General features: G+C 37.3%; 1 protein-coding gene across 9 annotated transcripts in view; it reads right to left on the bottom strand.

Annotated features, from left to right (window-relative positions):
* GRM7 (glutamate metabotropic receptor 7) overlaps positions 1–25,058 on the bottom strand; it is a 914,710-nt gene that overhangs the window by 439,575 nt on the left and 450,077 nt on the right. For all 9 annotated transcript variants that reach the window (XR_012380942.1, XR_012380943.1, XR_012380944.1 and 6 more), the window contains exons 3-4: positions 19,610–19,751; positions 14,018–14,172 (exon numbers count right to left, since the gene is read on the bottom strand). Coding sequence is in view for 6 of the 9 variants with exons in the window: in XM_073901589.1 (XP_073757690.1) it covers positions 14,018–14,172; positions 19,610–19,751 (297 nt within the window). In the remaining 3 variants the exon portion in view is untranslated. The remainder of the gene's footprint in view (positions 1–14,017; positions 14,173–19,609; positions 19,752–25,058) is intronic.

Below are 25,058 nucleotides of genomic sequence, written 5' to 3'. Positions count from 1 at the left end.
AGTGATGCATTACTAAATTCTACACCTGAAACTAATATTTCACTGTACGTTAACTAGCTGGAAGTTAAATAAAAACTTGGGGGAAGAAACAAAAAATAAAAAAGAAATAAAATAAATGTTTGATAGAATTGAAAAAAAAGAGAAAAATATCGTGTTTCTTTATTTTAACCTTTCTGGGGGCTCCCTGAAGGATTAAAACAACATACTTGTCTCCATTTTGCCTAACTTGGAAATTATTCAAGGTGGAAAAGAGATAAACATTGTTCATAATCATTATAAAGTGAATGGAAAACCCATAGCCACCTGGAGCAAAAGATTATGATTGAAACATGTAATAGCCTAAAGCCTGGGAGAAAAATCCGAAAAAAGAGTTTCTTTGGGAAATTAGGACATTCACAAGTGCCTGTGTACACTGGAAAATCTAAAAAACCATGCAAAAATTCAGGGCAGGATGGGTGCTCAGGAAAGACCTGAGACCTTAATCTCTCATTCTTGGCTAATCTCTAGGCTCAACAAAGGCAGGAAGTAAAGGCTAAGGCAGAATTGTACATGGCCCGGTTAAGCCTAGAAGGAGTGCCCCAGAACAGAGCCAATCCACAAAGACTGGGTGGTACATCTTATTTGGGTTTGTCAAAATTTATTTGTTGCGGTCCTCACTAGTATATCAAATGTGAATGTATTTGAAAATAAGACCATTACAAATATAATTAGTTAAGATGAGGTCTTTATGGTGAGCCATAATCCAATATGACCCCTATCCTTATGCAAAGGGAAAATTGGGACAGAGAGACAGACAGGGAGAGCATATGTGAAAATGAAGGCAAGCCAAGGAATGTCAAAGATTCACAGAAAATTAGCAGAAACTACACAAGGGGGCATAAAACAGATTTTCATACCTCTGAAAAAAAAACAACCCTGCCAGCACCTGGATCTGTCAACACAGCCTCCAGAACTGTGAGACAATAAATTGCTGTTGCTTAAGCCACCTATTTTGTAGCACTTTGCTATGAGAGCTCTAACTAACTAATTCACCATGAAAAGTATTTATTGAGTGTTTGTTTGTTTTAGGACCTGGCATTCAAGGAACTCTCTGTCAAAACACTAGCTGAATATAAGCTAACAGAGCAGGCACTTCAGTGATCATACATGACAAGGAATATAGTCTTTTCATGTTTGGAAAAGTCACTAAGCACACAAACAGCTGCAGCCTTCAATAACCAAGCAAGCAAACAAACAAAAAATAGTAAAGGATAGGCCATTCAAAGAAAAAAAAAGACAGAAACTCTCCCTTAGGATGCCAAGACATTGAACTTACTAGAAAAAGATTTTAAATCAACTGTCTTAAATATACTCAAAGAGCTAAAGGAAACTGTGGACAGAGAACTAAAGAAAACCAGGAGAATTATTAATGAACAAAATGAGAGTATCAATGAAGAGACAGAATTTATACCATTTACCATCTGCTTTTATTTATTTATTTATTTAATTTATTGTGTCTGTTAATTATTATCTGTTTCCCTCTCCTAGTGCAAAATCCATGAGGGCAAGGGTCATTCTTTTCTGGTTACCAGCACCTAATCTGTGCCTGAAAGATAGTAGAGAATCAAGATTTTTAACTGCCAATAAATGGTCTCTTCCACATCCAATTATAGTTCTGTGGTATAAAGAAACATTAATGATTATGTGATGACAGAGAAAACAATTTTGGAGTGGGTAAAAGAAAAAAGATGTACATTTATAAAGTAAAAGTTCCTGCATATGATAACTTAGGGAGGAAAGATGGTAGTGACATAGTTGAGTGAATAGTCTGTAATCCTGAGAATACATTACAATCAGTTCTCATTTGGGCAAAGATCACATAACAGTCCTGATTTATTTTAAGGAAATAATCTCTATAGTGTAGAAGGTGCTAATTCAATGAATCTCCCAAATAATATCATCAGTGTAATAGTTGCTTGACCTAAAAAATGTTTATTAATATGCTTTCACATTCTGCTTTTTAAATCAAAATTAAAATTAAGTTATCAATTTCCAAATGGAAAGGTATTTGTTTGCAATATTAATTCTACCTCCCTTCCACGTTCTACAATTTTGTTGTCAATCAGTGATCAGAAGCTTAGTTTCATTTTTCCTTCAAGGGCAATTCTTGCATGGATATTTTCATATAATTTATAATTGTTACAAAAAAGGCTTATGAAATGACTTCACTGGGCACCTGGGTGGCTTAGTCAGTTAAGCATCTGCCCCTTTGGCTCAGGTCATGATCTCAGGGTCCTAGGATCAAGCCCCGTATAGGGCTCCCTGCTTGGTGGGGAGCCTGCTTCTCCCTCTCCTCCCTGCTTGTGCTCCCTCTCATTGTCTGTCTCTCTCTCAAATAAACAATAAATAAAATCTTAAAAAAGAGAAAATAAATCTATTAAAAAGAAATGGCTTCACTTCATAATAAAATTTAAGATAATAATATTAACTGTAGTGAAACATATAGGCATATACAGTGAAAGTAACAATCTTTCTTTGAGGCTATCTGAACTTTCACCCTATAGTAATATGATTTGCCCTATAGACATATATATATATATAAATACATATATATATATAAAAGACATATCGACAAAAAACCTACAGCTGACATCATATTTAATGTTGAAAAACTCAAAGCTTTCCCACAAAGATCAGGTACAAAGCAAAGGTCACACCTCACACTACTCCTTGCTAAAGCAATTAGGCAAGAAAAGGAAATAAAAGTTATATAGATTTGGAAGAAAGGCATAAAACTGTCCTTATTCACAGATGACATAATCATCTATGTAGAAAACTAAAAAGAATCAACAACCACCCCAACAAAAAACTCCTGGAACTATTGAGCAATTATCAGAAATTTGCAGGATAAAAGGTTAGTATACAGAAATCAATTGCTTCCCTATATAACAATAATGAACAAGTGAAATCTGAAATTAAAAACAATAACATATTAGCACCTCAAAAAAGAAATAATTAGGTATTTATGTATAAAACAGGCATAAGTTCTTTATGAGGAAAACTATAAAACTCTGAAGAATGAAATCAAAGATGTACAAAAATGGAGATATTCCATGTTCATAGATATGAAGATATAACATTATCAAGATGCCAGTTCATAACTTTATCTACAGATATGCAACCCCAATGCAATGCAATCCCAATAAAAATCTGAGCAAGTTATTTTATGGATACTGACAAACTGATTCTAAAATTGACATGGAGAGGTAAAAGACCCAGAGTACCTGACACAATATTAAAGGAGAAGAACAAAATTGGAGGACTGACTCTACCCAACTTTAAGACTCACTATCAACCTATAGTAACTGAGATAATATGGAATCTATAAAACAAATAGACAAAAAGTTCAATGGAACAGAATAGAGAGCCCAAAAATAGTCCCTCATAAATATAATCACCTAATCTTTGACAAAAGAGCAAAGGCAATACAATGAAGCAAAGATAGTCTCTTCAACAAATGGTACTAGAACAACTGGACATCTACATTCAAACAAAATCACATCTAGATATAAACTTACACCCTTCACAAAAATTAACTCAAAAATGGATAATAGACATAAATGTAAAACACAAAATTTTAGAGTTCTTAGAAGATAACACAGGAAAAAATCTAGATGCCCTCGGGTGTGTTGATGACTTTTAAGATACAACATGAAGGTAACAATCCATGAAAGAAAAAAAATGATAAGCTGCACGTCATTAAAATAAAAAGAAAAACAAACTTCTGCTCTACAAAAGATAATATCAAAAGAATTAGAAGATAAGCCACGATGGAGACAAAATACCTGCAAAGACACATGTGATACAAGGCTCTTACTGAGAATAGAAAGGAACACTTAAAACTCAACAATTAAAAAAAAAAAAAAAACACCTGATTTGAAAAATGGGCCAAAAACCTTAACAGACCTCTCACCAAATAAAATATACAGATGGCAAGTAAGTGCATGAAAAGATGCTCCATATCATGTACCATCAGGGAAATGAAAATTAAAATAACAATGGGACACCACTATTTGAGTAGCCAAACTCTGAACACTGATAACACCAAATGCTGGGAGGGATGCAGAACCACAGAACACTCACTTATTGCTGGAGGGAATCTAAAATGGTATAGCCACTTTGGGAGATAGTTCAGCAGTTTCTTACAAAACAACATAGTCTTACCATACATTCCAACAATTGTGCTTCTTGGTATTTACTCAAAGTGGTTGGATATATGTCCACACAAAATCCTGCACATGGGTGTTTACTGAAGCTTTATTCGTAATTGCCAAAACTCAGAAGCAGCCAAGATGTTCTTCAGCAGTTGAATGGACACATAAACTGTGGCACATCCAGACAACGAAATAGTAGTCAGCACTAAAGAGAAATGAACTATCAAGCCATAAAAAGGCATGGAGGAACCTTAAATACATATTACTAAATTAAAGAAGCCAATCTAAAAAGGCTACTAAGTATTATGATCACAGTGCTAAGACATTCTAGAAAAGGCAAAACCATGGAGACAATAAAAGATCTGTGGTTGCTTGTGTGTGTGGTAGGGGGATTAACAGGCAGAGCCCAGAGTATATTAAGGGCAGTAAAAATACTCTGTATGATATTATTATGATAAATATGTATCATTATCCATTTTTCCAAACCCATAGATTATACGACACTAAAGGTGAAGCCTAAGGTAAACGATGGACTTTGAGTGGCTATTCTGGGTCAATGTAGAGGTGGGTGATACTGATAATGGGGAAGGCTACGCATGTGTGGGGGCAGGGGTATGTGGGAAATCTCTGTATCTCCCTCTCAATTTTGCTGTAAATCTAAAACTGCTCTAAAAACATATAGTATTTTTAAAAAACATTAATTTGTAAAATCCATTCATTCATCAAATATTTTATGAGAGTTGAGATTATTTTATAGGCCTTTTTCAAGTGGGTATACAGAGTGAGTAAGACAGATGAATGATTCAGGGTACCTTAAGGTTGCACATAACAAAATATCTAGCTCAACGGTGGCTTAAACATATGGGGCGATTTTTCTCCCATGAAAGGAAATCCTCAAGATAAATAATTCCAAGATTGTTTCAACCACTTAAACAAATCATTACAGACCCAGGTTTTTCCATCTGTTTTCTGTGCTTTCCTTTGTTGTCATTTGCTCCCCTCATTAAAATGACTGCCATCACTCCAAGTATCCTCTCCTCACAAGATAACATGACAAACACAAGAAGAGAAGAAGGCAGGGGTTTTTCTCCTCATGGGGGGTGACCACATACTCTGCTTTGCCTGGGAAAATTACAGTTTATGCCCTCTTTTACTCCTAATTTGTCCTGGATTGGATAATAAGTTGGATCGTTGCTGTAGTAACATGCCTTTTTTTTTTCAAGAGAGGAAAATATTTCTGAGAGGTTCCTTCAGAAAATGTTTTCATGTGTCTCAGTGGTAGGATTAGATCACCTGCTCATCCCCTAACTGCAGGGGGAGTTAGATAAGTGAGCATTTGGCATTTTTATAAACTTCATAGCATGAGGAGGCTTCCGCTGGCCAAAAAGAAGGGTGAAAAAAAGAAATGCTGGGTGAACAGTCAAGAGCATCGGTCACAAATGACAAATCTGCATTCTCAGAGGTAACTGGGATTTCCCCCAAGCCTCACAGCCTAGAAGGAATAAATGGAGTCATATTATCTATGCCCTCACAAGCCCCACCAACAACCTTCCCATGTGGTTCATGCACAAAGTCTATGCAAGGGTGTCACACACATTTTCATGAACAAGTCTGCCAAGTATCTATTTCCTAGGAATCACTTTTATTGTCTGGATATCTTCTGGGTTCACTGGAACTTCCAGGGCTCTGCCAAACACCATATTTCCACTGACACCAGGATCCCCTGCTTTGCATTGCTGCCAAAGCAGTACTTGTGGTGTCAAAGTTACTCAGAGGTCTGGGGCAAAGTAGCAGAGAATGCTATTCTCTTCATATGTTGCACTCTTGTTAGGACATTCTAAAGTATTATTATGAGTGTCCTAATAGTTGACAGTTTTTAGTCAAATGGAACTCGAGATAGACACAAATTAGTTTCATCAGTATTCAGCTTTCCTTCAGCTCCATGTAGAATTTCCCTTGAAGAGAAAATTTGCTTTGATTTGCTTTGACCAATGAAATTGAGGTAGAAATAATGTGCATCCTTTCCAAATAAAAGCATTTAAGAATAGTTTGTGAATGTGCCACTCTCTTTCTTTTTGGCAATGCTGCATGGAATGTGTTGATATGGATGTGCCATAAGATAGAAACAGCCTAGAAGGCTGAACTAGTACATTGAGGCCAACTGCCCTGGAATGTCTCCCAAAGTCAGAGCAGATTTCACATGGGTGAGCAGTATTTGTTTGTTGTTAGTCATTGAGAGTTTATTTGTTACCACAGTGGGAGATCTATTTTTTGTATAGTCTGCCTGTTCCCTATGGAAATCATGTATGAGTTCAATGAGTTCTGGCCTGGGAAGAGGAAATTTGTCTCTTTCTCCTGACAACTAAGACTTTCTTACTGGGTTAGACTCATTTTGTCATTCTTCCTTTAGAAGGGATTCTCTCTCAAGGGTCTCCTGAATTCTGAAACAGATTTCTGTAGGGTGATCTGATAGTTCATCTGTATTTCCCAGAAATATCAAAAGCCACACTTAGATTTCAGTTAGCATTCTCCTGATATATACAGAGAATAACTGACCATGTGTGAAGATGCTTCACAAGCAGAAGAGCCACGGTATGCCTGAGAGGATGAGATTAGGAACAGGGAAGGAAAACACCATGGGGTTGATGAGACCAATGGTCTCATAAGAGAAGAATGTACAGATTTCATGGGAGAGGGATAAAGAAGGGGAGGAAAGGCAGACAGGGACATCCAAATGAGGTAAATAGCACTTGGAAAGGATGTAACTCAGAGCAGATATAACATCTAACAAAAGGCCTAGCAGAAGGCTGTCCTAATACACAATCATATCTGTTAAGTCATTTGAGATGTTAAGTTACAGAAACCCATTCTGAAGGATCTTATACAAATAACAGGGCTCTGCAGTTTATGAAGATGAGAAGTCCTGATCCAGACTTGGAGCCAAGGGTATGATATGAACTCTGTGCCCTATCTCAGAGCCAAAGGTTAGAATCAGTGTCACCTGAGTCACATGCACTGACAGTAGAGTGTGGGGTTCCCCAGGTGAGAATGGGGGGCTGTAATGAGAAGACAGAGTGAATGCAGGATATGCAGAAAATATAGATAATCACTCCCACAATGTTCCTCCTAGAAGGAAATTTTGGGGTGATATAGTTTCATTTATAGGTGAAAACCTTAAATCCTAGAGAAGGAAAGCCCAAATTAAAGTACACTGGAAACTTTATCATTAAATATAATTGGGATGCAAGATTGGTCAGTTAATCAAAAATCTCTCTCTTGGCAATGAATCATTAAAAATACATAAATATATTAAATGTTGTAACTCGAAATCCATCCAACCATATATGCGCACATGCACACACACACACACACACACACACACTCACTTGTCAATCTTCTGATGTGAGATCAAGGTATTTTTTGTGAATATGCATCATGCAATTGGCCTCCCTGTCATAATCTTGAAAGAAAAATCAACTGTAATAAAATTCAGTATTGTGGTCTTTATTTTTTTCAAGATTTTACTTATTTATTTATTTTGACAGAGAGAGAGAGCACAAGCAAGGGGAGCAGGCAGAGGGAGAGGGAGAAGCAGACTCTCTGCTGAGCAAGGAGCCCAATACGGGGCTCAATCCCAGGACCCTGGGATGATGACTTGAGCTGAAGGCAGATGCTTAACCAACTGAGCCACCCAGGTGCCCCAGTATTGCAGTCTTTAAAATGAAATCAAATATTAAAGGTAATTGCACAGTAATTAAGTGTAGTATGTTTCTAGTGTTTATGATTTCCCTCCAAAATCCCTACCAAATTTAGCCCACAACTAACAGTGACAAACTTATCAAATCTTTCCAAAGAATTTGAATGTATCTTCTTTGAAATTGAATCTCTCTCTCTCTTACTCTCCCTGCACTTAATTCTTGGTTTATACAATTTTAATTACATGAAATAATTATGGTAATACATATCACTGCAGTAAATACATTTAGAATTACAACTAGCTAGTTCTTCATAGCCAAAAATTCAACCAGTGGGACATACTAGAGATCCAACTCTTAGCTGTAAGTGTTCAGAGTACTGGGGACATGAGGCAGCATATCATGTAAACAGAATGGATATTTTCTTGTTGGTTTCCATATTCGCTGGGTAGGAAATGATGGGTGGTCAGTTAAGTGAAGCCCGTTAAGAAAGCATCTATCCTAGGAGATGGGAGACAGCATGGCTCAAAACCTGGGCCTTTATACACACAAAGTAAATTGTTCTCAGCTCTCCATAGTTATTTACATTGCAGATGTCTCTGTTTACATTTCTTACCACTTGGTCAAGGCCAACAATCTCTAGTTTAAACAATACAAGATGAAAAATAAGATGTTTTTCTTCACACACCTATTCTTCTCAACCCTGTGACCTGCCGCCCTCTCTCTTTCGGTCTGTTCTATTAGTAGAAACAGTACAGCCCAGAAAGGAAGTTCCCACTGGAATGTCCAAGTTTAACAGAGGCAGCCTTATCTGTGCTTCCTGCTCTCTGAGGAGTAAGAGCTGAGGCTTCCCTTGTATATTTAGAACATCCTAACAAGTCACCGAATTGAGCCATGCTGCCGGTCCTGCCCAGAAAGTCTCTCCAACTTTGAAAACAAAGGTAAGAAGACCAAGAAGGCAAGAGGTGCTCTGAAGGCTAGCAAAAGGAAAAGTGTGCAAACCCACGTTGAAACTTCTGGAGCGAGCCCGAATGAGATCCTAGTCATTCCTGAACGTGGCCTTTCTACTAAATGTCTTAGAATACAAAGTCAAAGAGAAACCATTTTATATGTATTTTTCCCCATCCTGAGAAAACTTCAAATTCCCCCCAAAATGCAGTAGTTTGCATATTCAGATATTATAGATAATTTCAGATAGAAGAGACAAGAAGACGAATTTAGCTTTTTAAAAATTTACTATGTGCCAGATCCTCCAGTAAATGCTAAGGGAACAGAAGAAAAGATGGCCAATCTCAGGGAACCCATGGGCTCTAGGCACTGCCCTCAAGGTTCAGATTCTAGTTCTAAGTGCTACAAGTGAGCACAGTGTGTCTGGTGCTTGCTGTAAAGGTGGTATGTGGCACATTTTGGACTTGGGGAGCAATGAGCTTGATTTTGCAGGGTAGACTAACTCTGGGAAAAGAAGGTAGTCTTTTGAAAAGATTGATGATTTGATCTATCTTGAAGAAAAAAATATTTTCCAGATCAGTAAGGAACAGGGATATGGGAAACCTTGGTGAATTTTAACCAGTGAAAGAATCTGATATGACCATGAGCCAGGAATCTACAGTAGGCTAGAGAGGCTCAAGCCACAGGCCTGCACCCACATCCTCCCAATCTTTGTTTTGACCTGTATTGTGTCCTGATCTCTCTTCTTCCTTTGTAGCTCCATAATTTACAAGCTGGTCTTTCAGGGGAAAAATATGGAAATTATTCTATACGATAGTTTCTTGTTTATATTTTTCTTCATCATTACTTATCACCTCTAAATTAAGTAGGCAACTCCATGAGAGCAGGGAGGGACCTGGTCTAGACTGGTCACTTGCTACATCTCACTGTTTAGGTTGGTCCCTGATACACTGCTAGAGTTTATAAGCTATTTGTTAAAGATTCAATAAAGAAATTGTCATGACACTAAACAGACAATCCTCCCACTGCTCTCTTATTACAAAGGTGATAGCTCTAAAAGGCAGATACGTTACTCACAAATAGCCCTGTGGTTTAAGGCAATGCTTTCTTTCCTGTCGTTTTCTCCCATTCCCCTAACAAAACCTTGCGATATGTGTGGAATATTCCAGGTACTCAAGGAAGGCTAAAGTAGGACACATCTAAATTGGAGCCAGAAATATTTTAGTTCAGCTCTTCATAGCTTTGATCTCTGGTGTTAGGAAAAATAAAGAATGCATTTCAATCTTGAATTACAAAAGCATGAAATAACCAACTTTTTTATGCCAGGTCCAGAGCACTTTTTGTCTCTCCTACATAGACTGCAGATTTAATTCAGGAACCAAGCTGTTCTACAGCCCCATTTGAAAACACCAATAGTCAGAGCCATTTTAGTTAGCTTTGGAAATCCACCCTTCTTTATGCTAGCTCCCTAATGTTAAAGATGATGGCAGAGAGGAAAAGACGCTGGTCCATGATCCCTGTTGACCATAATTAGAGGATGCCTCAGACAGCCTATTCTCAGAGAAGCAGAGCACTTTGTAGGGCAAAGAGTTGAACGCAACATGGACATGTTTTGCTCTGAGGACTTGCTGGGGGCTAGAGAGGATGACAGAGAATCCTAGTTAATGGGGCAACAGAAGAGAGGAACATGCCATGGATCCCCTGGCTCATCAGACAATTCAGACAAACTGAAAATTACAGAAGTGTTTTGGCTCAGGAGCTGGAGGAGTGCTGCCAAGTTGTGGAGACATTCTCCAGATATCCTGCGAATGTTGAGCAGCCATCAGGGCCACGGCTGACCTTTCCCGGGCACGGTTCCTATCATCACCCAACTGAAAGGGGGAAGAACAACACACTTGGCTAGCAAACACGGAGGCCCTTTATTCTATAAATGGAGAATAATACAGATAAAAGATAAAAGAAGATGAGCACTACTTTCACAGAGGCCATGTGCTTGCTAGCAATTTGGCCTAAAGCAATTTATTGTTAATTATTTATGCAGATAGAGAAAAGACCAGTCAAAACTTCAGATCTTTGCTGAACATGTTCAAAATATAAATCTAAAGAAAAGAAACATGCTGATTAGTGCCTGGCTTTTTCCTGTCTACATTTGTACATACAGCATTATAAAACATAAAGATACAGGGATATAGCAGTGTTATAAATATTTGGAGGGTGTTCCACAGCAGTAGAAATCAATATGGAACATTCATCAGAAAGAAAAAAAAAATTAGACAGGAAAGGAAAACTTATTTGCCAATACAGAATGTGCTCAATTATTAGTTTCATTTGTGGTATTTCATAGCTTGGTTCAGAAACCTTACTGCAAGTGAATGCATTTCATTTTTCACTTCCTCAGGAGTGTCTCACTGTAAATGCACAGCCACAATCTTGATGTTTCATCTGCTAGGTGGACAAATCTACGCTGTTCTTTGTAGCAATGCACACAGACAATATGGTTAGACAGAAGCTACACACACTGGCTACCGAAAAATCCTCATTTCTATCTGGTGAGGGATGGAGAGTTTTATATAAAGAGTTGCTGCTCCATCACATTCCAATGTTTCTGTTGTTAACAATATTTATCTTTCACTTCATTGTTTGGGACACTCCAAATATAGAGAATATTTTGCAGATTTAGGATGCTGTTTTGTGTCTGATTTAAGAACTCTGTGTATCAAAAACGAAGGAAGGAAGGAAGGAAGGAAGGAAGGAAAGAAGGAAGGAGGGAAGGAAGGAAGGAAGGAAGGAAGGAAGGAAGGAAGGAAGGAAGGGAGAGAGAGAGAAAGAAAGAAAAAGAGGAAAAGAAAAAAAGAAAGAAAAAGAACTCTGTGCATCCCTAAATACATAAATACATAGCAGGAAATTTTTATTCCAAGAATTTATAAAAAACTTCAAGATACTTAGGAATTTCCACAAATATCATGAAACTGGAGCTGGTAAGCATGGAGTATGGGCATCCTTGTCTATGTGGCATCTATAGCTGAGGAAGAAAGGATCTCAGTCCTTTCTTGCTTTCTTTGGCTCTCACCCAACTCCTACACTTCACCTCTTCATAAAGTCACCTGAGTGAACTTTCTAACCCCCCTTGATCACATTTCACTTTTCAGATGCTGCCCAAACTTTCAGAATAAAGAACACATTCCTTAGTGTAATTTCCAGACCCTTCGTAATCCAACTCAGGCCCATTTTTCTACCATATTTTGTGCCAGGACCTCAGGTAGTCTATGATTCCTCCATCCAGTCCAGCATCCAACCATTTAAAAATCTGTTTGAGTGCCTGCCATATGCAGGCCAAGTTCTAGGTGCTGGGGGCACAATGCAGGGCGTGCATAAGAGATGTGCTTCCAGAGACAAGTAAAGAGGTGCTACAATGGTAGGGATCATGTAGGATGCTGCCGAAGCAATAGAAAGGGCTTCTAACTCAAACTTGGCTGGGATGGAATAGTCACATGCAGCTTCCAAGGAAAATTAACATCTAAGCACAGACCTAAAGGATAGAAAGGAGTCAATCGGGCCAATGGTATACTGACTGGAATTCTGGGGGAGAATAGAGTTCTCCCAATGTGCTGTAAATGGGAACATTTTTAAAGAAATATAAGAATTTCAGAACCATAATGCAGGACTGTTCTGCAGAATGAATTATTTACTGTTACCCCCTAGTGTGTCCTTCACTCTTCTCTTCCCGTCCCCTGGGTTGGGAGTACAAGATGTTCTTCTCATCATCTGCCTGATGAACTTCAAGTCATGATTTTACCTCCTCACAGGAGTATCCCCCAAACACACCCTCACCACCCGAGAGAAACTTCTGCAGTCTTTCCTTTGTGCCCTGTGGTATCTAGTCCATACTGTGCTTACACAGTATCTCATTTGACCTAGTCATTGGCTATTTTTGACACCTTCTCTCAGCTCTGTATGCTTTGAAGGTAAGAATTTTGTCCTTATCTTGTTTTTTCAACTTTTAGAACAGAGCAAGACACACTGTGGATACTCAAAATTTTGAGTAAAAAGGAGTGGAGATAGTTAAAATGTTGTCTTTTATTTCTGCAACCCATCTGCAAATGCACTGGTCTGTATTGTAAGATAAGCAATCTTCTCAGGACACGTACTGGGGAATGAAATGAATTCAAAGACTCCCAAGAAACACATGGGTGACTCATGGGATCTTTATCTCTCCCAGATAACATAGAAAGGCAACAGTGACAGAACCACAACCTGGCTTGTTCAAAAAGGTCTCCACAGACCATACAGCCTTCTGGGGAGAATAATTAATCATATTGGAGTGGAGACAGAATGGAAAGAAATGCAAATATTTGATCCCCTTTTGAGTGAGAGGATAGAAGCTTTTTTAATGTGCAAAGCAAGCATGTATTAGGGAATCTTTGGAGACCTGCCCCATCAGAAAAAAAAAAACACAAAGCAGGAAACCAGAGGAGGAGTTCCTTTTCTTTACAGTATCTTCTTTTAGAAATAACTTTTCTTTTCAAATTATAGGAGAACGTAAATTGTAATCAGCAACTTTTGTTGTATCAGAAGGATGCCAATAAAAGCCCTCTCCTCCTTCTCCCTTTTAAAGAATCTTTGAAGCAGCAAGGAAGGCAAAGGAAAAGAAAGGGGGCAGTGATTTAGGAAGGTAAAAGAAAGAGAAAGAGAGCAAGAACAAAAGAGACCCAAGAAGGCAAGGTAGTGTTGGTGCCCAAGAGAGGTGGTGTGCTGTGCCATCGTGGGGACTGGGAGAAACCCCACAAGGTAAGGAGGGCAAGGAGCCCTGTAGTTATTCTGCTACAGAAGTAATGGATAAATTGCAAAGGGAAAATATTCTCTCAGAAAATGCAGTTCACTTAAGTACACTCGGACTGTGTTATTATTTCACTTATTAATGGTAATGCTCTTCTCTAGGAAAGCTCTGGTGAAAAAAATATGCTAATTATCATGAAAATACATGATCTCTTCAAAAGATGAATATCAACTAAAAGAACAGACCAGATATATGGCCAAGTTTGCATTTCACGGCTACACGTTTGAAATTATACTGCGTAAATTATGTAAAAACACCAAACCCTCAAAGAGACCCATGATTTAGCCATCCTGCACGGCACAAACCACTCTCTCAGTGTATTTTACAACTGATAAAATCCATACCTTCCACAGTTGCTCGCTTGGGCTGAATAGTGATGGCTCCTTCTGCAATATCTTCATGCTGGTGCAGTGGGTTGATTTTGGATCCCCAGCTGTCTGATCCTACCCAAAGAAAATGGCCCACTTGGTCAGCTCTTTTGGCTGCTGCAAGGATCTGCCTGTGAAAAAGGACATGAAAAGTTATATTAATGTTAAGGAGTAGCTGCTGAACATATACATACTAGGAATGAAGCAGAAGGAAAGCAAGATACCAGTTCTCAAAAAGTAAGTAACCAATGGCGAAAAAAAAAAGGTATGTGACAGGATCTATACCCTGCATATATAAAGAGATTTTATAAACCACTAAGAAAAACTATCAAAGCAGCTTGAGGAAAATTGGCAAGAAATTAAAAGTCAAAAGAAAAAAGGAGAAATATAAATAACCAGTAAGCTGGAGATACATATTCATACAGATTAGAAAGGAGGAAAATATAAATTAGGGGAAGATATCACATTTGCTTTTCATGTTGGCCAAAAGATTTGTTTTGGTTTGGTTTGGTCTATGAGTTTGGTTGTGGGGCAGGAGAAATGAAAGCTCCCATTAACGGCTGGTGGTATGTATAACTTCTGGAAAGCAACATGTCAATCTAAATTAAGGGTCTTGAATTATTAAAATGAACAAGCATGTTATACTTGAAAATTTTATACCCCATGTTCATAAATAACAAGAGCAACAAGGCGAGTAAAACAAAAGGAAAACTAATCATTCATAGTAAAGTTATTAAAATCTATTTTTGAAAGAAGAGGTAGAGAATAGGTAACTGCATTTGTAGAACAGAGGAAGCTACAACTAAAGCTCTTTTGGTGGGTTATAGAAACAAAGCTCTTTGTTTCTCAAGACTTGGAGGTACTAAGTATCACATAGATACACGGCCAGATAAAGGAGAAGTGGTTGAAAAGTTGTATATATAAAAAGCAAAACCTCAAGTTTCCTTCTTTTTCTTCCAGGCAGAAAATGGAATGGCAATTCACTAATAAAATTTTAAGGAATAGGTTCTGATATTGTAAACATCCAAAAACCAGAAGGTCAGGAGTGAGAGATGGTGAGTTAAACATGAGGGGGAGGAAGGTAAGTTAAATGTACCCCTAAGTATTGAAATGGTAAGACCCTCTAGGAAATCTACACTTCTGCTGACAGAATGCTGGAAGCTAAGGGAGTGTCACCCCAGGTAGACAATAGCTTTTCTGGAAAACCTGGACCACCCTAGAAAAGAATTGCATATACTGACATAGAGAGACCCTCTAATGGAATGGCAACTTGGATGTCTGATCAGTCCCTTAAAGGCCTGAAGTCTGAAGGGCCAGGACCCAGTGCTTGCATCAAAGTGTTTTCAGTCATATTTTAAGTTTTTTTAATATGTGCATTTCTTATTTTAATAAAAATAAACGCAATCAGTCATTTGCACCCTTGACCTAGAGATACGATTTCTACTAATCGATCCAAAGGAAATGACCAAATACACTGTCAAAAACATACTTTCATTACTACAGACAACCCCAGTTCAGAGCAGCAGGAAACTGTCTGAACAAATGACAGTGAGGACGGATTGGAAAGCTATCAGAATATACTGAGTTAGATTTCCACAAGCACACGTTAAAAAGAAAAATCAACTTAAAAAACTGCAAAAGATTATTCAACTTGTATATAAGAAAAGTTGCCTAGATGTTGCTTGTACGTGTGTATATACACACAGGAGTATAGGGCCATCTGAGAGCACAGAAAACCTAATGATAATACACAATGTATTGCTAACCTAATAATCCACCTAGAAGGCACTGCAGAGACTGAAGAGGTTACAAAGGTGGGCAGAAGCCAGATAAAACAGGGGAGAAAAGACAAAACTACATAAATCCAAAAAGTAGATGTTCACTTTAATATAAATGGAAAAGCGTGGGTTTATGGACTATGATAAATAAGATTAAATCATTTAAAAATACTTATGGCATCAAAAGTGACATGTGAATTACAAAAAGTGGAAGATAAGAAGCGGGAGATTCTTTTGGGGAAAATCTATGAATGTTTGGAAAAATGCGCTGGCAAACATTACCCAGAATTTTATGCTATCTCCGAGTATGGGGACTGCAAACTTTATAGGAAATTATTTAACCTTTATTTTTTCTAGATAACCAGGGGACAAAGTAAACTTAACGGCTCCTTTCAATAAAGAACAGCAACAACGACAAAAAAAAAAAAAACTTTTCCCTTTTCCAGTGGATATACAGCAGTTATGTATTATTTTTTATAATCAGCATAAAGTGTTCCAGAAAAAGGATCCACTCTTGTCTAAAATCCAAATTATTAGTACACATGACTTACTTTGCATTTATTTTAGCTTTAAAATCTAGATATTACTGTCTCCTCGCTGCCATTCTCTGACAAAGTATTTGAAGTTAATGTTCTAAGAAATCTCAAAATTTCCCATTTACAGTGTAAATCTTCTGAAAAAAGAAATAACGTAACATCGTGAGTTCACTTTTCAGACATCGGTGTATTTAAGATCATGTTTTGGAAGAAACTCATACATGCACTTAAATTTTATGACTGTGCTCAAGAACTAGTTCTGCTATCACTGCTATGAATCACAGTATACAATAATATTCAGCACACAAACAAACCCCAAAGCAAAAGAATGAGCATGGTTATTGAGCAGATTGCATGCATTTTTACATCCCAAATTAAAACCTCACATTACCTACATGTTATAATGAATTAGTCACCAGGGCTATTTCACTAATTTTTATGTGACATGTACAATGTATTTAGAAATAAACACAAAGCCACACCTTATCAATGTATTAAGCCAAAACAACAAACAAACAAACCCCAAGAGTAATATTATGAAAACAAAATCTTCTAAACAACTATAACAGAAACTGTAGAAGAAAAATGCCCTAAGAGCAAAACTCGAGAATTTTTAAGGAGAGAAATAATACATTTAAGGGGTGACCAGAAACAGTTTCATGGAGAAGAGCATGTTCGAGATAGACTTTGAAAAACAGATAATTTCAATAAGTAGAGAAGGAGAGAAAAAAACCACTATGAATAAAGGCCATGAGGAAGAGCAATCAGGACTGTGGGGGACCAGAGCCATGCATTCTGGTGTGGAAGTGGGTGAGTGGGGTGGGGTCTAAATGTCAAATTAGGAACACATTTTATTTATTTTTATTTTTTTAAAGATTTATTTATTTATTTGAGAGAGCGAGAATGAGAGAGAGAGAGTACATGAGAGGGGGGAGGGTCAGAGGGAGAAGCAGGGTCCCTGCTCAGCAGGGAGCCTGACGTGGGACTCAATCCCGGGACTCCGGGATCATGACCTGAGCCGAAGTCAGTCGCTTAACCAACTGAGCCACCCAGGCGCCCCTAGGAACACATTTTAAAGCATTGTGAAGTCCAGACAGAGAAGCTGTATTTAAATTATTGTATAGAGTGCATTAGCATAGTGACTTTACTCATTCATTTATTCGGTACTGTTCCTTGAGCATTTCTCTGTACTGAACACCGTGATAGGGACTGAGGATATGGAAAGAAGTCAAACGAGGCATCACCTCTGCCCCAGAGATGCTTATGGACTAGCGGAGAATGTGGACACTCATCAAATGATCAAGCGATGTAAAATAACATCAGTGATATCAACTATGAAGAATGTGCTAAAGCTGCATTGTGTAGAGACAGCTTCCCTCAGAAAGCCACACTAGAGATGGCACTGTTATGAGAAAGCGTGGAAGGAAAAGCCTTACAGGTGCATGCAAGAGAACACACAAAGACCAGGGAACGAGGAAACACAAAACGTGAAGGAGCAGGGAGTGAAATAAGATTAGAATGGTAGGACAAGCCTGGAGAACCACAGAAAGAGCTCGGAAAGGATTTTCATTTTACTGCTGGGAGAACTGAGGCCTCAGAAGTTGGGAAGCAGGAAGGGGGTGAGAGTGGGCAACTTCCCAAGGTGACACAGTGGTCATTAGCAAAACACCTCTTGTATCTCAATGTCAGGTTTCATTCACTTTCCATTGAATAGTCCTGCTCCCCGTGATCAGGGCTGAATACCGGGAAAATGATGGATGGATTCAGGGGCAGCATTTAGGGTGCACGTGGAGGGGAGAGGCACAGAACTGCAAGGCTCGTGATGAGGACAGTGCAGTAATCCAAGCAGGATGTAATAATGGCCTGGGCCCTTAAGCTTTCTCTTAATAAAGCATACCCACCTTCAAATTAAGTGATATATTTTATCTAAGACAAAGACTGAATAACCCCAGCTCTTTCACATCAGTGGACATATAAACCAGCACAGCCTCTTTGGAAAACAACAATCATATTGGGACACACCTGTCCTGGAAACATCTTTTCCAGGGATTTATGTTAAAAACATGTAAGATAAATATATAAAACAATATAATTGCATATTATTATATAATTGTGTTATATTAATATTGTATATCCAACTCTCACATAATGTTTATATTAATATGATATATTTGTATATTTATATTTGTGTGCACAGATTTGTGGAAAAGGAAGTTTACTAAAGTGTTATTTATGATTGCAAAAGTCTGTAATCAAATGTCAGTCAATAAGGGAGTATTTAGATAAGTGACAGCATGGATGTAAAATGAAATTCTGCACAGTTATTAAAAAGACTGAAGAGATAGGTACTGACATTCATAAATATCCATGATAAAATAGTAAGTAAAGGCTAGCGGGGAAGAGAACAAGAGAACACAGTATGCCACTGTTGTGCGAAGAGATGCAGCCTGTCTCTAGAAGAAGATACAAGAAACTGGTCATTAGCCATTGCATCTACAGAGGAGACCTTGTTAGCTAAGGGTAGGATGAATGGAACTTTTTTTTTATAACCTAGATTTTTTTAATAGTTTTTTTAAGCAGGTGTAATTACTGTTTATTTTAAATAAATAAATATTCTGGAACAAGGTGGTAATGGGCTGAGAAGAAATCAGGGCACATTTGTGTCTTAGAAACACATTCTGGGTATGTTATATTCTAGAAACAAAGGTTAACTCTACATGGCTTGCCAAGAACGCAAGGAATGAGGAAAAATGGGAAGTCAAGTTTCCAATCGGATTTTTTGACTCCAAGGAAGATCAAGGTAAGAAAAGAGAGGAAGAAATGGCTTAGAACATATTGGTAGACTAGTGTGGTTTGGAACATACTGAGTCTAAGGCAGTAGCAATACAGCCAGAATTATATGACATGTTTTTTCTTTTACATTAAGAGGAACCATTCTTTGGATAAAAGTCTGTTACATTTGGATATATTTTTAATAAAAGAACCTTTGAAAGGTCTAGTGGTTTTCTCTTTTTACAAGTAATTGAATACATTTATTTTGCTAATAGAAGAGGAAGACATGACGGCAACACACTGCTGCTCCCATGGTTCGCTATAACTACTCGTGTAGGGGAGAAAGCACAGACAGACTTGGCCACTATGTAATTACAGATTTGCTTCTGTGCTCTCTTTTCCCCTTTCTCTGCCAGTTCCTGATCTTTCTGTCTCCTAAAGTTGCAGCATGCATATTAATGAATTTCACCAGTCATCCTTACTTTATATCCTCATCGTTGGCAAAAATCACGACGGCCCTGGAGTTGGGGGTGTCCAGGAGCTGTTTGATAATTCTATCAAAGTCAATGGTTCTGTCTTTGCGCTCTTGGGGGATTCTCACGGACTGCGCAATGCAGAGCCCACCTGTTTAAGAAAAGAAAGCAGAGTGTCAATAAAGTTCCCTCAGAGATACCAAAGGAACCAGGGTGAGTAGCTGGGGAGGAGGGAATTTTGAAGTCTAAGTACACAGCACTTCCTTGGTGATATTGCTGAATGAGGAAGGCTTAAGACGTCATGCTAAGTCCTGAGCTGTTGTTCATAACTTGATGCACCTTCCATGATACTGCACAGCCTGATTTTCTTAGTACTGCACTTGTAAATGGCTAATGATGCCCAGGAACACCAATGATATCGAACCTGGGGAGGTAGATTTAGGTTGAAACTGGGTGGGGGAAGGTCTTTAAAATGAATGCAATATACCACAAGAAAACTGCAATCAATATACTTCAGTAAAAATGTACTGAAACACCTAAAACTCAGGTTAATTTCTGTGGCTTTTCTGGTGTTTGCGTTCCCAGGACTTTTTTCACCTTCATATCCATCCCAACTTTTAAAGGTCAGAGCCAATAGAATAAATCTAAAAATAAAACAACAACGAGAACACCAACGACTGCAAATTATAGCAACAAACTTTTAGTGCCTAGCCCTCAAATATGTGTTTTATGTATGTTATCCTATATATCCTAAAACTTTAAAAGGTAGTTAATAACATGTATTTTTTGTTAGAAGTTAAGGGGATTAAATAGAAAAAATAGATTTGTTGACTCCAGATTTCTCAGAGCTATGATGATATTAATTGTCATTATGAATTTCAAGACAGGGAAACATGCAGCAGTTTACTAGGCAATTGATACACTCCTCACTACCCCACCTCTTGCTTAGTAGTAGTCCCTGGATCAAGTAGTTTATAAAACACACTTTACGAAAGGCTGGTATAGGTGAAGGCCATCCAATGGGCAGAAGATCTAGAGGCCAAGACAAGAGGATAAACTTGTTCTTGTAATGTGCTGGGGAGCTAGCTATTATCAAGCTTACACCTTGAGCATGGACAGCTGCGTGAATGGTACTAGGTTTCCACAAACAGAAAAATATGAACTCTAATCCGAAGTTGAGCTTCATTACGCTTTTATCGCAATCAATGTTAGCTCTCTGTAAGTGGCTCTTAATTTTCAGTGTGCATAAAATCACCGATGGTCCTTTTTCAAAATGTAGAGTTTCAATAACACTATCAACCAACTTGACCTAATTGACATTTGTAGAACAATCCACAGGACAACAGAATAGTACACGTTCTTTTCAAGTGTAAATGGAACATTCATTAAGCCAGACCATACTCTGAACCATTAAAAAAAAAAAGGTAACAACAAATTTAAGCATAGAAATTGTACAAACTATGTCATCAGGCCTAACAGAAGCAAACTAGAAATCAGTAACACTTGGAAATTTGAAAACACACTTCCATATAACCTGTGGGTCAAAGAGGAAGTGTCAAGGGAAATTCTAAAATATTTAAAACTAAAGGAAAATGAAAGTGGAACATATAAAATGTATAGATTATAACTAAAGTGGTGTTTAGCAGGAAATATGTAATCATCAAATGCTTATGTTAGAAAAGAGGAGACAGTCAAAATAGCAACCTAAGCCTCTATTTAAGAAATAAGCAGGAAGAGAGCTAACTAACCACCCTCCCAAAAAAGCAGAGAGACATAAGAAAAGAGCAAAAATCAATGAAACTGAAATCAGAAAAAATAAGAGAGAAAAATCAGTAAAATCAAAAGCTGCTTCTTTGAAAAGATTAATAAAATTGATAAATCTCTAGTCAAAACTGACCCAAAAGAAAGAAGTCACAAATTATCATGTCAGGAATAAGAGGGGCTAACCTTACTGATGGATCCTACAGATAGCAAAAGGTAGTAAGGGAACATTATAAATAATTTTATGCCAATAAATTTAGCAACTTAAATGAAATGGATGAATCTCTTGAAAGGCACAAACTATCCAAACTGAGGGCAGAGCAGATAATATTAATAGTTCTAAATATGTTAAAGATACCAAATTCATACACACACACACACATACTTCCAAAAAAAAAAAAAAAGATCCAAGCTCACATGGTTTCGCTGATAAATTCTACCAAACAGTTAAGGAAGAAATAAAACATGACCTATTTACAATCTCTTACTGAAAATAGAAAAGGAGAGAAAATAACTCATTTCATAAGGTTAGTATTACCCCAATACCCAAATCAGATGAAGATGTTATTTAAAAAAGGCCAATATCATTTATGGACATACTTACAAAACTCCTAAAAAATACTAACAAAATAAATCCAGCAATATATAAGAAATAGTAATACATCATACATAACCAAGTGGATTTCATCCAAGGAATGCAAAGCTGATTTGTTATTTGAAAATCAATCATTATAATTTATATATGTTTAAATTAATAAGAAAAACCATATGATCATCTTAATACATATGGAAAAAGCACTAAACAAAATTCAATATACATTCATGATAAAAACTAGGATTAGATGAGAACTTTCTAAGCCTAATATAATAGGCATTTACGAAAAGTCTACAAGCATCACACTTAACAGTAAGAAATGACAAGGCAATTTTGTCCTCTCATGAAACTCTTATTCAACATTATACTGGATGTCCTTGTCAGAAGAAAAAGGAACAAAAAAAGAAAAGAAAAGAAACAAAAGACAAACAGTTGGCAAAAGAAAAAATAAAATTGTCTCTATTTGCAGATGACATGATTGTCTATGTAGAATCTTGTAGAATTAAAAGGTGAGTTAAGCAAAGTTGTGGGATATAAACTCAAAATACAAAGGTCAATGATATATCCACAGATCAGCAATGAATAACTAGAATTTTAAGTTAAAACAATGCCATTAACAATATCACCAAAAATGTGGTCTTATGTATAAATCTAACAAAATATGAATAGGAGCTATATTCTGAAAACTATAAAACATGGCTGAAAGAAATTTTTAAAAATCATTTAAATAAACTCTCCCCAATTTCATCTATAGATTCAATGCAATCTCAATCAAAATCTCAGCAAGCTTTTTAAAATATACATCAATAACTAATTCTAACATTTATACTGAAAATCAAAGGAATGAGAACAGTCAAAACAATTGAAAAAGAGCAAAAAAATTGGTGAACTTGAACTACGTAAATTCAAGACTTACTATCAATCCCAAGCTGCAGTAATCAAGACACTGTGGGACTGGAAAAAGGATAGACATGTAGATCAATGGAACAGAAAAGAGGTCCAGAAATAGACCAAACAAATATAGTCAACTGATTGTTGGCAAAGGTGCAAAAGGCAATCAGTGGAGAAGGGATAGTCTTTTCAACAAATGATGCTGAAACAAAGGGATATTCATATATAGAAATAATCTTGGCATATACCTCATGCAGCATGTAAAAATTAACTTCAAATGGACTGATAGGCCTAAGTCTAAAATATGAAACTGGGGCACCTGGGTGGTTCATTCATTAAGCATCTGCCTTCGGCTCAGGTCATGGGATTGAGCCCCGCCATCGGGCTCCCTGCTCCATGGGAAGCCTGCTTCTCTCTCTCCCACTCTCCCTGCTTGTGTTCCCTCTCTCACTGTGTCTCTCTCTGTCAAATAAATAAATAAAATCTTTAAAAAAAATAAAATACAATATGAAACTAAAAACATTTAGAGGGGGACAAAGGGAAATCTGCCCATTGCCCAAAGGGAAATGGTCTTAGGTTTTCAAAGAGTTTTTGGATATGGGATCAAAGGCCCAAACCATAAAGAAAAAAAAATTTGATAAATCAAATTTTATGCAAGCTTAAAACTTTTGTTCTATGAAAGATAGTATGAAGAAAATGAAAGCACAAGCCAGAGACTGGGAGATAATCATATGCCTAATAAAAGACTTGTATCAACAATATATAAAGAATCGAAGCTCAGCAACAGAAAAAAAAAAAGTGGGCAAAACATCTGAATAGACATACACAAAAAAATAGATGGCAAATAATCATAGGAAAAAAAACACAAATATATACTGCCACAACACCTATTAAAACAGCTTTAAAAAACAGCAATATCAAATTCTGGAGAAGATGCAGAGCAATAGGAACGTCTGTTCATTGCTGGAAGGAATGTACAATGGTAAAGCCACTGTGGAGACAAGTTTGGCATTCCCAAAATGTTTAATATAGAGATAACATAACAAGCAGCAGTCAGTTCCAATCCTAGGTATTTATCCAGATGAACTGAAAGCTTGTGCTCACACAAATGTGCACACAAATGTTTATAGCAACTTTATTCATAATCACTAAAACTGGAAACAACTAAGACATCTGTCAACAGGTAAAGAGATAAACAAACTGGTACATGCATACAACTGAATCCTACTCAGCAACAAAAAGGACCTGCTGATTCATGGATGAACATGAATACATTTTAAAAGCATTTTGCTAAATGAAAGAAGCCCAACCAAAAAGACTACATATTGTATAATTCTCTTCATACGACATTCTAGAGAAAGCAGAACTATAGGGGTGGAAAATAGATCTGTGGATGCCAAGGGTTGAGAGGAAGGGTTGAGTTCAAAGGAACCCCACAAAGGAATTTGGGGGTAAGGGAAATGTTCCATACGGTCCTGTGGTGGTAGATGAATGACTCCACAAAACCTTAAAAACAACGCACCACGATAACTGGACTTACTATATGCAAAATTTAAAAAATCAACCAGGATGTCAGGGGACCCTACAATGGAATGTGGACTGTGACAAATGAATCTAACTGTATTACTAATATATGAAGAAATTTTACTGATGGAGATGAGTAGAAAATCAGTTGACCTAAGTAACTTTAAAAAATTGTGTTTTGACTGGAAACTCTAGAGAGTAAAAGGAGTGAACATAAAATGGTACTCTGATTTGCATATTTTTCACAGGGATATGAGTTAGCAATTCTGGAACTGCTTTCCATGCTTGAGTTGAACAAAACAGTAAATAAATTGTAGATAACAGGAGCCAGGATTCTCACTGTTACAGAATTTTTGCACAAGCAAAAAGTAAGGCTAGCATGAACCATGTGGTGCCAGAAAGGGTCCGAAGCATCCATGTAAACTTACGTTTTAGAGGGATGCTTCTATATGGGTTACTACACACTGTCCACTGAGAGAGCCTAGAAGCAATGACATCCCAAGCAACCAGCCCTCCTAGAACCCCGGTGTTGGTTTCAAAATACCATCTTTCAACAAAAGATGGTTCTTTCTCTTTGAAGAAATGGCTGATTCTAAGGCTAGGGCAGGGCAGATACAAGATGAGCCTGCAGTTCAGGAAATAAGAAGTACACAAAGGAAAGAAAAAGTTATGGGCACAACAGGCCAC

This window comes from Callorhinus ursinus, unplaced genomic scaffold (genome assembly GCF_003265705.2).
Source record: "Callorhinus ursinus isolate GAN/ISIS: 27379988/994484 unplaced genomic scaffold, GSC_fseal_2.0 scaffold15, whole genome shotgun sequence".
Classification (NCBI taxonomy): Eukaryota; Metazoa; Chordata; class Mammalia; order Carnivora; family Otariidae; genus Callorhinus; species Callorhinus ursinus.
The sequence above is the reverse complement of the archived record's forward strand: the minus strand, read 5'-3'. Positions and strand labels throughout refer to the sequence as shown.